This window comes from Diadema antillarum, unplaced genomic scaffold, assembly GCF_040938485.1.
Source record: "Diadema antillarum isolate AM-2024a unplaced genomic scaffold, OU_Dant_1.0 seq00000668_RagTag, whole genome shotgun sequence".
NCBI lineage: Eukaryota > Metazoa > Echinodermata > Echinoidea > Diadematoida > Diadematidae > Diadema > Diadema antillarum.
In genome coordinates this window covers 326533-339760 of record NW_027271578.1, presented here as the reverse complement: position 1 = coordinate 339760, position 13228 = coordinate 326533, and the positions used below count along the sequence as shown (strand labels likewise).

General features: G+C 39.3%; 1 protein-coding gene across 1 annotated transcript; it reads left to right on the top strand.

The window, feature by feature from the left end:
- The first annotated feature begins 1465 nt into the window (after positions 1 to 1465).
- LOC139736867 (cytochrome c oxidase subunit 6C-like) lies at positions 1466 to 13152 on the top strand. Its single transcript, XM_071647528.1, has 4 exons — positions 1466 to 1523; positions 2698 to 2839; positions 8213 to 8380; positions 12649 to 13152. Exons 2-3 carry the CDS (start codon positions 2725 to 2727, stop codon positions 8332 to 8334), a joined length of 237 nt encoding a protein of 78 aa, XP_071503629.1. The 5' UTR covers positions 1466 to 1523; positions 2698 to 2724; the 3' UTR covers positions 8335 to 8380; positions 12649 to 13152.
- Positions 13153 to 13228: the final 76 nt, after the last annotated feature.

Sequence of the window (13228 nt, the reverse complement as noted above, 5' to 3'; positions counted from 1 at the left end):
CGTCAGTCGTAACTTTAAGAACAGCTTTATGAAACACCCCCTGGAGAAGTTACTTATTGCATGCTGCGGGTTGTGAGTCGGAATGTTGGCGATTTGTAGATAGTGAATTTGATGTAGTTATCAGTTTTGCGCTTCATTAATGTGAATTTCTAAGTTATATTCTCCTATTAGGCATTTATGTGCATTCTTCATGGATAATGATACATTTTCTTCGAAATCATTTACCAATATATACATGTTTAAAATGTCATTATACATGTTTAAAATACCATGTTGTTTTAAATTAATTGTGTTTAAAATAAGATTGTAATCATGTCAAATAAATATAACTTCATATTTCACTTATCTGTCTGACCGTTCCTTGTCTGTTTGAATATATATACGTCCATCTATTGGGAGAAACGATCAAAGATGTATATGTTGAGTTTCTAATATTCACATGCGGTTAGCAACGTTTAGCCTTCGCTGGACTTTCGACTGCCTCAAAACTAAAACACGCGAACATAAACTACCCACCGCCACAAAAGCGTCACAATAACCGGCATTGAGAATGACATGCTTACATTACACAACATTCATTTTTATTGTTACACCCGAAAGCAAACATGCAATATAACGTTTAGACATATCACAGTGACCCTAAAAACGTACAATTTGAAAAAAAACAAAAAACAAAAACTATAGGCCCTACAAGGAAACACAAAGCATATCGTGATCTCTATTCTGTTGACATGATGATGAGGGTAAGAAAACACGATGCTATATATGAATAGAATAATAATGGTGCACTACATGTACTAAAATATGTAGGGCCTAGGCCTATTATAGTATACCGGAGTTATGATCGACCGTCAAAGTAAATGCACGTATACGTATACAAAATAGCAATCTATACGCATATTGGAAACTTGTTGTTGGGCTTTTTTTTTTTTATGCACTCTGTTTGCATGTACATTTATTGATGATAGATTACCATAGGTTCTCTTAGGGTGCAATGATACAATATGGACCTAGGAGCTCGGAGGCAGACTACAAAGCATAGGCCTAATATAATGTATGAGTAGGCCCAATCAAAGATATTTTTCACCACTTGCTGGGGATATTCAAAGCTCTGTACACATACTAGATAATCGTGCATTCATCTTGGACCTTCCGCAACTAAAGAGGGCGTTGTGTTTGAAAAGGAAAAATTACCGGCGCCCGGCCGGCGTGTTTTTTTTAGACGGCACAGATTGGGGAAACTAAAAATTTATCGGGGACCCTATCCCTAAACCTAACCCTAATCCTAATCCTAACCATAACCATCAAACCCTAACCCTAACCCTAACCCTAACCCTAACCCCAACCCTAACCCTAACCCTAACCCTAACCATAACCAAAAACCCTAACCCAACGTTTTTCCCATAGGTTTAACACGCGCCATGCCCCAATCTGTGCCGTCTTTAAAAAAAACGCCGCCCGGCCATATTGTAAGATCAAGCCAGCACGTTCGCTGGGCACTACGAAAAGTTCTCATTTCCAAGGTAAGATTCACACATTCTTCATGATGTACGTAATTTTCTGCATGAAAGTACAAGGTAGATAGATAGTGGTTCCGATATCTAGAGCTCTTTTATCGAATTTGCTGTTGGATTTGATGAAATCGGTGCCAGTACTTGCACATTCCATGGTCACGTTACAAACTGTGTAGATTTCTATTCTATATAGAAAAACCTACGGTAACTTTACACGTAAATTTAGTGATGTAAATTACAACGTATGGAGGTGTATCCTATTACCGAACGATTTTTACTTAATTTCTCCAGACGGGCAACATTATGCTTCAAGTTAGCTAAAGATCTCCCAGAAGATAATTAAAATTCTGATAAATTTAGCTGTATCAATATTATTTGAAAACTAAGCCACGCACTTTACAAAATCTGTATTTCAAATAACCCTTCCACAAAAACCGTGTCTTTTTACCGACGCAAATCGTATTGTATTTACCGAACATGCCCCCTCTGTATGGGGAAATTTAGGCATTGCATTTTCGGTCAATGTTATTAACGCAGAATAACAAACATCAACATTTCAGCGATTTCTACTAAAATTTTCTGTTTTTTTGCTGCAGTTTAGCAATTTTCTGCACCGGCCTCCCTTGGTAGATAATAGCGCGTGCGTAGTGCAATGGTGCGCGCGTATACGAGTTGTTTTAACGGGCTTCCATTGAAAATGTACGCGTTCGGTAATAGGATACTGTTCGGTAATAGGATACCTGCCTATACAAACCAATCAATGCAAGTAGACAGTGCCAAGTTAGTGATCATTTTGTATTGGTGATGGACGACTCTGGACTGATTTTATCGTGTGAGTAGGGTCTGCAATCAAAGAACCCTAGAACACCAGTTAAAAGTCTAGCTATTTTATTCGAGGCTGTTGTAACTCTGACACTGTCTGACTCTGAGTCTCTGATCAATCTCTCAACTTTGTCATGTTTTCTCGAGATGCTACGAAGCTTGAAATTGAAGTTGAAGGGAACTTGATCGAAAGATCGGTCTGTAGGCCTATCTGGTTGTTGGGGGATATGTTCCGTGGAGATCCTGCCCTGTCTTCTGTGGGTGTCGCAATTAATTTGATCAAAACCAATGACAATGTAGATCTAATAATGTAATGGTGCATGGTGATCTCACCTGTATGATTGTGCTTCTTTTCTTACAGAATTTGCCACCGGCACCAGGAGCCACCATGTCTGCTTTGCCCAGGCCAAAGATGAGGGGACTGCTCAGCAGCTTTCTCACCAGGCATTTCTTGATTGGAGCCTCGTTAGCAGTCATTGGAGCTGCTTCTGTCAAGATCTTCTGTAAGTTTAAGCCATCCATCTTACTGCATTCAAAAGTACCTTTTTGAATGCAGTCAACCTTGCCTAAGTTGAATCTATTTGGACTAAAGAAATAGTGTCAACTTAAAAAAAAAATGAAAATTTGGCTTATGAGGGATTAAAATCGATAGAATACAGTATAGTTAAACTCGCCTAAGTCGACATCGCATATGTCGAATAATCGCGCAAGTCGATGATTTTAAAAAGTCCCGATTTTTCCCCATTGACTTACGTGTATTAATTCACTCATAAGTCGAAATTTGTAAGTCGAATACTCGCCTAAGTCGATGAAATTCCAAGAACACTTTCACGGAAAAACCATTAAATTCGCTGTGCCTAAGTCGAATAAGATTTTATTGTGCAATAAATCATTGTCAAAATCACGAGACGCCAGTTTTTGTTTACTAGCCCGACCAGACAGGTGAAAAAAAAATGATCTAAAGTATCAAAATTCAAAGCGATCGCATGCGATTGTTGAACTCTCTTCGTGTTTGGAGGTCCGCTGCTGGACAGCCCTGTCGCGCTACGTACAAGTGTACGTACAGCGACTGGGCTGTGTATAGTCTGTGTATGTTTGCAGTCTGCGCTGTGCAGTGGGTGGATGAAGCTGCCGAGTTTTCAAAGCGGAAAGTAGGGGGAAAGTTACGGGCACAGGTAAATCAGGATTACACCTCTACACGCATTTCAAGCCACGGTATGGTAAACTGGAATCAATCACTGCTCAAATATCGTTCATATTCACTTCCCCAAGGTTTAACAAGGGTGTAAAGTAAGCGGACCTGTGCCAATACTAATGCACTGTCCATGCAAAGTTAGCCGCGGCCCTGCCGGGCGACCCGTGCTGCGGCACACCTCTCCAGCTCTCGGCTCCAGAGTCACTGGCGTAGCCAGGGGGGGGCGATGGGGGCGGTCGCCCCCCCTAAGATTTGGACCGGGGATTTGGGAGGCGGAAAAAAAAATGCGTGTATACTGTATGCATGCACATACATTTCATTCAAAGTGTGCACCAGATCGTTGAATTTCAATTCAAAATATGCAAAATCTCTCGTGCTTGGGAGGGGGTATCCCCCTCCCAAACCCTCCCCCTCTGTGCCTCTTTCCCTAGCTAAGTACACTTTTTAGATTTACAAAAAATTCTGAATAATTCTGAGTGCACAAGACTTATCACTTATATTCCGAAAACTGAAGGTTCCCTCATGTATAAGGGGAATTTCCCCTTTTAATCGACCCTTTCCTCCCTCAGCCCCCCCCCCCCCAATCAGGTGTTTTCTTTTTTTTTTTGTGGTGATTTCCCAAATGTTGATTCCATCAAATATGCGTATACGAGATATCTCAATTTCAACCTTAAAAAGATAAAAGCTCCATGGGAAGGGAAGGGTGGAGTTAACACTCGCCCACGCCTTCTCCTGTGGCTATACCCAGATCGCTTTATTTCAATTCTAAAAACGCAAAAGCTCCGCGAGCGGGAAGAGGAATCCCCCTTCCCCTAAGCTCTACCTCACTAGACTTTATACATACGCACAGATGGTGCACATTCGGAATAAGAGCTAAATTCCGTGATTTTAACACTTCGATGAAAAAGTATCGCACCAAAAATTTGCACCAGATCGCTGAATTTCAGGTCTGAAAACGCAAAATCACCTTCGTGTGGGAGGGGATATGCCCCTATCTACACCCTCGTGTGCATGCTTTTTCTGTTTGATTGCTGAACAGACAGCATTCATGATACTCAGTGTAAGAATTAGTACAAGAAGACTAGTGTATTCATATTATACCATTTTATAGGCAAATTGTTCAATAATAATCTACACTAAAATATACTGCAACCTTAAACAAGTAGGACTGTTTCAACTCGTTAAAACACGCAAAAACATGCATCAAATTGCACCATTTGCAACATCAAAATGCAAAAAGTTCTCACCGTGGGAGGGGGGACACCCCCCTCCCATACCCTCCCCTACCCCCTCGCTCGCTCCGCTCGCTCGGGTTTAGTCGCGTTCATGATATTCAGTGAAAAGAATTGATACAAGAAGTGTATCTAAATTATACCATTTTATAGGCAAATTGTTCAATAATAATCTACACTAAAATATACTGCAACCTTAAACAAGTGGGACTGTTTCAACTCGTTAAAACACGCAAAAACATGCATCAAATTGCACCATTTGCAACATCAAAATGCAAAAAGTTCTCACCGTGGGAGGGGGGACACCCCCCTCCCACACCCTCCCCTACCCCCTCGCTCGGGTTCAGTCGTGTTCATGATATTCAATGAAAAGAATTGATACAAGAAGTGTATTTGAATTATACCATTTTATAGGCAAATTGTTCAATAATAATCTACACTAAAATATACTGCTACCTTAAACAAGTGGGACTGTTTCACGTCGATAAAACGCGCAAAAACATGCATCAAATTGCACCATTTGCAACATCAAAATGCAAAAAGTTCTCACCGTGGGAGGGGGGACACCCCCCTCCCACACCCTCCCCTACCCCCTCGCTCGCTCCGCTCGCTTGGGTTTAGTCGCGTTCATGATATTCAGTGAAAAGAATTGATACAAGAAGTGTATCTAAAATTATACCATTTTATAGGCAAATTGTTCAATAATAATCTACACTAAAATATACTGCAACCTTAAACAAGTGGGACTGTTTCAACTCGTTAAAACACGCAAAAACATGCATCAAATTGCACCATTTGCAACATCAAAATGCAAAAAGTTCTCACCGTGGGAGGGGGGACACCCCCCTCCACACCCTCCCCTACCCCCTCGCTCGGGTTCAGTCGTGTTCATGATATTCAATGAAAAGAATTGATACAAGAAGTGTATTTGAATTATACCATTTTATAGGCAAATTGTTCAATAATAATCTACACTAAAATATACTGCTACCTTAAACAAGTGGGACTGTTTCACGTCGATAAAACGTGCAAAAACATGCATCAAATTGCACCATTTGCAACATCAAAATGCAAAAAGTTCCTACCGTGGGAGGGGGGACACCCCCCTCCCACACCCTCCCCTCCCCCCTCGCTCGCTCCGCTCGCTCGGGTTCAGTCGTGTTCATGATATTCAATGAAAAGAATTGATACAAGAAGTGTATTTGAATTATACCATTTTATAGGCAAATTGTTCAATAATAATCTACACTAAAATATACTGCTACCTTAAACAAGTGGGACTGTTTCACGTCGATAAAACGCGCAAAAACATGCATCAAATTGCACCATTTGCAACATCAAAATGCAAAAAGTTCCTACCGTGGGAGGGGGGACACCCCCCTCCCACACCCTCCCCTCCCCCCTCACTCGCTCCGCTCGCTCGGGTTCAGTCGTGTTCATGATATTCAATGAAAAGAATTGATACAAGAAGTGTATTTGAATTATACCATTTTATAGGCAAATTGTTCAATAATAATCTACATCAAAATAAACTGCTACCATAAACAAGTGGGACTGTTTCACGTCGATAAAACGCGCAAAATCATGCATCAAACTGCACCATTTGCAACATCAAAATGCAAAAAGTTCTTACTGTGGGAGGGGGGACACCCCCCTCCCACACCCTCCCCTACCCCCTCGCTCGCTCCGCTCGCTCGGGTTCAGTCGCGTTCATGATATTCAGTAAAAAGAATTAATATAAGAAGTGAATCTAAAATATATACCATTTTATAGGCAAATTGTTCAATAATAATCTACATCAAAATGAACTGCCACCATAAACAAGTGGGACTGTTTCACGTCGATAAAACGCGCAAAAACATACATCAAATTGCACCATTTACAACATCCAAATGCAAAAAGTTCTTACCCTGGGAGGGGGGACACCCCCCTCCCACACCCTCCCCCCCTCGCTCGCTCCGCTCGCTCGGGCTCGGTCGCTTCGCTCCCTCGCAGACTAACCGCCCCCCCTAAGATGAAATCCTGGCTACGCCGTTGTCCAGAGTAGACAACATACATGTACGTACATTTATACATAATGTACGTGTGGTGTAACTGTTGTTAAGTCAATTTTTTTCGACTTACGCACAAGTCGAAAATCGCCTAAGTCGATGTGTTTTGCTCAGTCCCGAGAAGATCGACTTATGCGAGTTTAACTGTATAAAGAGAAGAGGGCTTGAAAAGACATTTGACTTTGGCAGTTTTTTGACATAAGTGAGGTCAACTTAAGCAAAGTTGAACTGTAATCAATTATCTACACATTTCTTTTCCTTTTCATGGACTCTTCAAACCAAAATGTTTCCATTGCATGTGATCTCTTTGCTAGTCTTACTGGTCTTATTGTTGTAATAGCATATGTTATAATGTTCGGTCGACATTGAGCATAGCAATAGCTCCATAAATTTGTGTGCAGTCTAGATACATATGAATTTTGCTGTTGAATAGTGTGCCACAACTTAAAAAAAAAAACAATATTGCACATAATTATGATCTGTTGCTGATTAAGAATGAAAATAAGGATGCTGATTGTAGAAATGACCTTAGCTCAGGCTCCTCTCTGAGCAAATACTTTTAAATTCCCTTTGTGAAATTTTATATCAAATGCTCTTTAAATATTGAATTTGACCAGTGTTACTTTTCAGTTCACTCTATTTTATGTGATTTCATGGTTCTTTATTTTTGTTTTGATCTCCTTTCTCACCCCCTTCAGTAGCTGACTTGCTAAGTCCCCCTCACTGTGCAGGTAGCTCCCTTGAAAAAATAAAAAAAATTGCCTATTTCATTTCCAACAAGAGACGGAAAGTCTCCCCGATTTGAGAATAGTTATCATCTCTCGAGATGCATGTACATGTAACACACTAGAATATGTGTATCTCCCCAATTCCTCATGGACTCTCCATCATTTTGATGAGTTCATTTTGGCAGCCTTGCAGTGGGAGTTGCTATTGCTTAAATCAGACAAGCAAAAAGTTTTGAAGCCCCCCTTTTTTTTTCCATTTTTCCCATGCAAACCGATGAAGTCAACAATACAGAGGCCCAAAGATAATGACTGTTTTGATAGTGATGGGCAAGTCAAATTCATGTTTGCACAAGTATTCTACAACAATTTGAAAATCTGCTTGCCTGACCGTGCAAGTGGTAAAAAACAAAAAAGAAGTTATCTAGCACCCTGAGAGTAGTGCATATTGATTTGTCACTATCAATTTGTTACTGTTGTTGGTTTGTTTTGTTAGATTGTTGATGAAGATAAAGTTACTTGAATGCAAGCATAAATGTTCTATGATATTCTTTTCCCCATAATGTACTATTCATTATTATGCATGTATTTGGTATATGAAGCAGCATGTGAATTGGGAAAATAAAGTTGAAAAAAAAAGAAGCATAAATGACATCTCTATGCTCTGTTTCAGTGTGTGATGCCAGGAAAGCTCGATATGCAAATTTCTACAAGACATACGATGCCCAAGCTGACTTTGAGAGGATGAGAGAGCTGGGAGTATTCCAGTCTGCGAGACCTCTAAGTGAAGAGTAGTGTTGTCATCGCTTTCTGTAGTTAGAATGTCCCATCTTCAATTCAGGTTAGTATCTACATGCTCTTAGCTGTCGGACAATATAACATTTGCAGAATACATGTACTCCTTTTTCATGCGGTTGCCTTGCATGAAATGATTAGAAGTGTTGAATCATAATTTGGGGACTTTGTGCTGAATATATAAGAATTGCCTCTCATTTTTTCACACTGATGAAATAGATGAAAAGGACTTGATAAAAGAGACTTGCAAGAAGTTAGTTATTAATGTAAACGCAGAAATTTTCGCGGTACATTAATTTTCGCATATTTCTCGCTACTTTTGGCCAGCGTGAATTAAAGAACCCACAAAAATATAATCACAATCTTATCTAAACGTTTTGAATGGTATGACAATTGCATAGCGTGACTTCAAGAACCTGTGAATATGTTTTTGAGCCGCCCAGTGGGAGAAGGTAATTGCGCGAAAATATTGACATTTACAGTAGCCATTACTATTTCAACAAAGTTTTGTTTCACAGCATACTCCATTGACCCAAAACTGTTCTGTCTACACATTGACCCCCCCCCCCCAAAAAAAAAAAAAAAGAAGAAGAAGAAGAAGAAGAAGAAGAAAAACAAAAAAAAAGTTTCTAAATGGAAACATTTCTGGTGTACCATGAATATGAGCTATCTCGCAAAACTGATTGTTCCTGAAGTACAGTATTACATTCCTTCTCCCTCACTAAAACAAATGGTGGACTTTAGTGCTTTTGAAGGATAATGTTGCATCAGGATGACTTTGTTCATGTGAAGTACTTTTCACAAGTGAGAGATTTTGCCAGATCTTGACAGATCTGTGTAGCATTGTTTTGACTTTAACTTTCAAAGAAGATGCACATACGGTGTATTTGATCTGTTAGCAGCCAACTGTATGATCTCTGAAAATCTGCCCCTTACATAGTATAAAACATTTTACTGTAAGGGAAGTCTTTATTTGTTTCCCAGTCTTTTTTCTTGAGTTCTGTCCACCATTCAACCTCACCATTCAATCTTCAGTCAGAGTAGTTCAAATGTAGTTCATGGATTACCCAAAGTGTTGATTTCATATTTGTGCACAACACATTGTGTACGGTCACAGACATTCAATGACTAATGCATGCTGACACATTCGTGTTCAGGGTACATCGGTTTTGTGTTTGGTTTAGTCCATGGACTAAATTCAAATTATAGAGTTGACTTAAACAGACAACTCCTTCATTATGTTGAAACTCCGTCATAGCTGAACAAAGGAGTATACAGTCAAACTCGGATACCTCGAATTCGTCGGGACTGAAGAAAATGGTTCGACGTACGCGAATTTCGAGGTACGCGTACGTCGAATTTTCTTCGACTTATCCAATGTTTATCGATGTTCGACGTTTATCGATGTTCAACATGGTGTCATAGTTCCTACTGATTGTTTGCATGCTTGTCAAGTGGAATTGAATCAACCTTTATATGAATGAATTGAGTGAAAATCGGAAATGATATCAAAATTTCAGAAATAAAGACTTTGGTGGCCCTATCGCGCCACCAAAAAAAAAAAGTAGGATGTTTGCCTTTACTTTTGAAAATGAACAGCGGAAACAATCGGCTCCGTAAGATGCTAAAATGAATGTCAGAGGTTTGCGTTCAATAACTTTGTGGAAATGAATGAACGGTAATATTCTACTCGGTATGATACTAAAATAAATGTGGGAAGTTTGCTAATACTTTTGGAAATGAATAACGATAAGACTCAGCTCCGTATGGTACTAAAACTAATGTCAGATATTTGATTTTGCGTTCGGAAATGAATAAGGATAACATTCGGCTCCGGAAGACGCTGGATTAAATGTCGAATTTTTGCTATGACGTTCGGAAATGAAAAACAATAACATTCAACTCCGTACGATGGTTAAATAAATGTCGGATGTTTCCTTATACTTTCGAAAGGAAATAGCAATAGCTTTCGACTCCGGAAGATGCTAAAATAGATGTCAGATGATCGTTTTTATGTTCGGAAGTGAATAGCAGTAATATTCTGCTCCATCATGTCCATACGATGCTAAAACAACTGTCTGATGTTTGCTTTTATATTTCGAAATGAATAACAGTAACATTCAGCTGCGTTTAATGGTAAAATTAATGTTTGATGTTTGCTTTGACGTTCGGAAAAGAGTAACAATAATATTCAACTCCTTGCAATGATAAAACAAATGCTGGATGTTTGCTTTTACGTTCGAAAGTAAATTGCAATAACATTTAGCTCCTGAAGATGCTAAAATAAATGTCAAATATGTTTGCTTTGATGTTCTGAAATGAATAACAATAATATTCAACTCCGTACGCTGACAGAATAAATGCCGGATGTGTGTTCACTTGACGTTCGAAAGTAAATATCTATAACATTTAGCTCCGGAAGATGCTGAAATACATGTCGAATGATTGCTTTTACGTTTGGCATGTTTGCAAGTGAATAGCAGTAACATTCTGCCCCATACGATGATAAAAAAAAATATTGGATATTTGCTATGGTACATTTCGAAATAAATATCAGTAACATTCAGCTATACATTTGAAGGTCCAAAAATGTCTGATGTCTGCCTTGACGTTCAAAAATGAAAAACAGTAACATTCGGCTCCGTGCGATGATAAAATAATAATAGTCAGATGATTCATTTCACTTTCGGAAGTGGACAGCAGTAACATTCGGCTCCGTTCGATAATAGAATAAATGTCGGATGTTTGAAATGAATAACGGTAATATTCTGCTCCGTACGATGCAAAAATAAATAACAGATTGTTGCTTTAACATTTGGAAATGATTAATGGTATTAATCCGCTCAGTTAGATGCTAAAACAAATAGCGGATGTTTGCTTTCACGTTTGGAAATGGATTAGGATAGCATTCAGCTCCGTAAGATTCTAAAATGAATGTCGCTTGTTTGCTTTTACATTTAAAAATGAATAACGGTAACTTTCGGCTTTTTACAATGCTAAAACAAACGTCGGATGCTAACAAATGTCAGCAAATGCTCCCATTTTCTCATTTCAAACGTAAGTTTTGACCTCCTAAATATATAGGCATCAACTTTTATAATAATCTCTACGCCTATTTGCCAAATCTTAAAACACAGAGTAAGATGATTGAATTTTCTATTCATTTGTTTTAGACATGGGCATCTGTATCACTTCAATAATGCTTAATATTAATTAATCTATGTTTAGTAGGACCGATTTAGTTTTTCTAATGTTTTTCCTGATTTTTTTTTTTGTGTCACCAGATTTTACTTTCGACCAACAGAAAATAAAAATCAATGACATTGGTGGCCCGATAAAAGTTGGTGCGGAGCCCTGTCTATTCTATTCTTCATTGTGATCGGCCTAAACTTCCAGATTTTCATTATCGCATTGATGGAAAAAAAAGTTTCAGTGCTTGCGTTCTCGGGGAAGAATAAATGAAACAAACTTCGTGAAAAGGCCAAAAAAAAGTTTAAAAAAAAAGGCACTACGCAGGAGATTGATGTTTTGGCAGTGGAGCGTGATTAATGGCAAAGATAGGGTACCTATAGCTGTCAACGTAAGCAGGTGCGCAACGACGTTTGAGAAATCTACACGCACGGTATGACTATCTCGATCAAAAATCAGAACACAGTGGTTAAAGAAAAGCAGATGATGGGCAGCGCGTAGTGCTATCGTAAGTACAACTCCATTGGCACGGGTGCTATGTGCATACCATGTACGTGTGTTAGTAGGTGTTGGGGATTTTTCTTGTCAGCTTTGTATCGGGTATTTCTTAATTGGGCGCGCGATTGTTCTGGTCTCAGCATATTTACAATCGAGTGTGAAAACATTTGTGACATGTCTTCGCTGTCCACGCGCGCTTAATCGGAGATGCTGAGTGATGTTTGCAATTTCGATTCGAGCAACATGCTGGGAAAAACAATAAGTTAATTAAGATCGGGACATTAGATTTCCCTTCGAGGTAACCGAAATTCGAGTTATCTTCTTCGAGCTACGCGAATTTTAATACACGGAAACTCCATAGGAACAATCGGGACTTTCATTTTGCCCCCGAGGTTAGTGATATTCGGCTTATCCGACGTCGAGGTATCCGAGTTTGACTGTATAAAGAAGTACATGTATTGCTAATGATTTTGGGACCTGAATTTTTATTTCGCTGTCACTAGGTTCTGTTGTTACTGTTTGTTTTAACAGGATCACACTGTACTGTCATTGTGAATTTGGCTTCTTGTCTTTTCTCACCCTCATACTGTCTTCCTTCTGTTTGTTTTTGGCAACCTTTCCTCACAGGTATATGAGACAACCAATGGAGGACTTCATCAACAACCACTGTACAGAAAACCTGTGTGTGCAACATGTGCTGTCAGCCTCAGTCCTTAGGTGTGCTGTGTGGTGTCACCTGTGTGTTTCTCAGCTGATCCAAAGTCCCCATTTCGCACTTCACTAATACACACTGCTCTCATTCATTCTTTGCGGTCAATATTGGCCTAGCCCACATTTATCAACGATGGATTGATTAAATCAACCACAGCTACTGTCCTCTTGGGCAGATGCCACTCTTATTGAAACATTGAGAAACATGAGGGGACAGGTGGTTTCATATTACAGAATGGTTTGGACTATGAAGTTTGTCCTTTCACTGCTGGTCCTGCTTACACAGCATTCTCATGGTCTTTGGTCATAAGCATTCACACTTGCTTCAACAAGGGAGCCTGCTGGAAACCTGAAATCAATTGAGTGACGTCCTCTTGCTTTCTCATTTTGACATGTCTTGTTATAATTATTATAATAAATGATTTATTGAACTTGAGAGGTATGATTTTGTCATGACATTTCATCCGTGTTGCAGTTTTCCAGTTACAGTTGCATC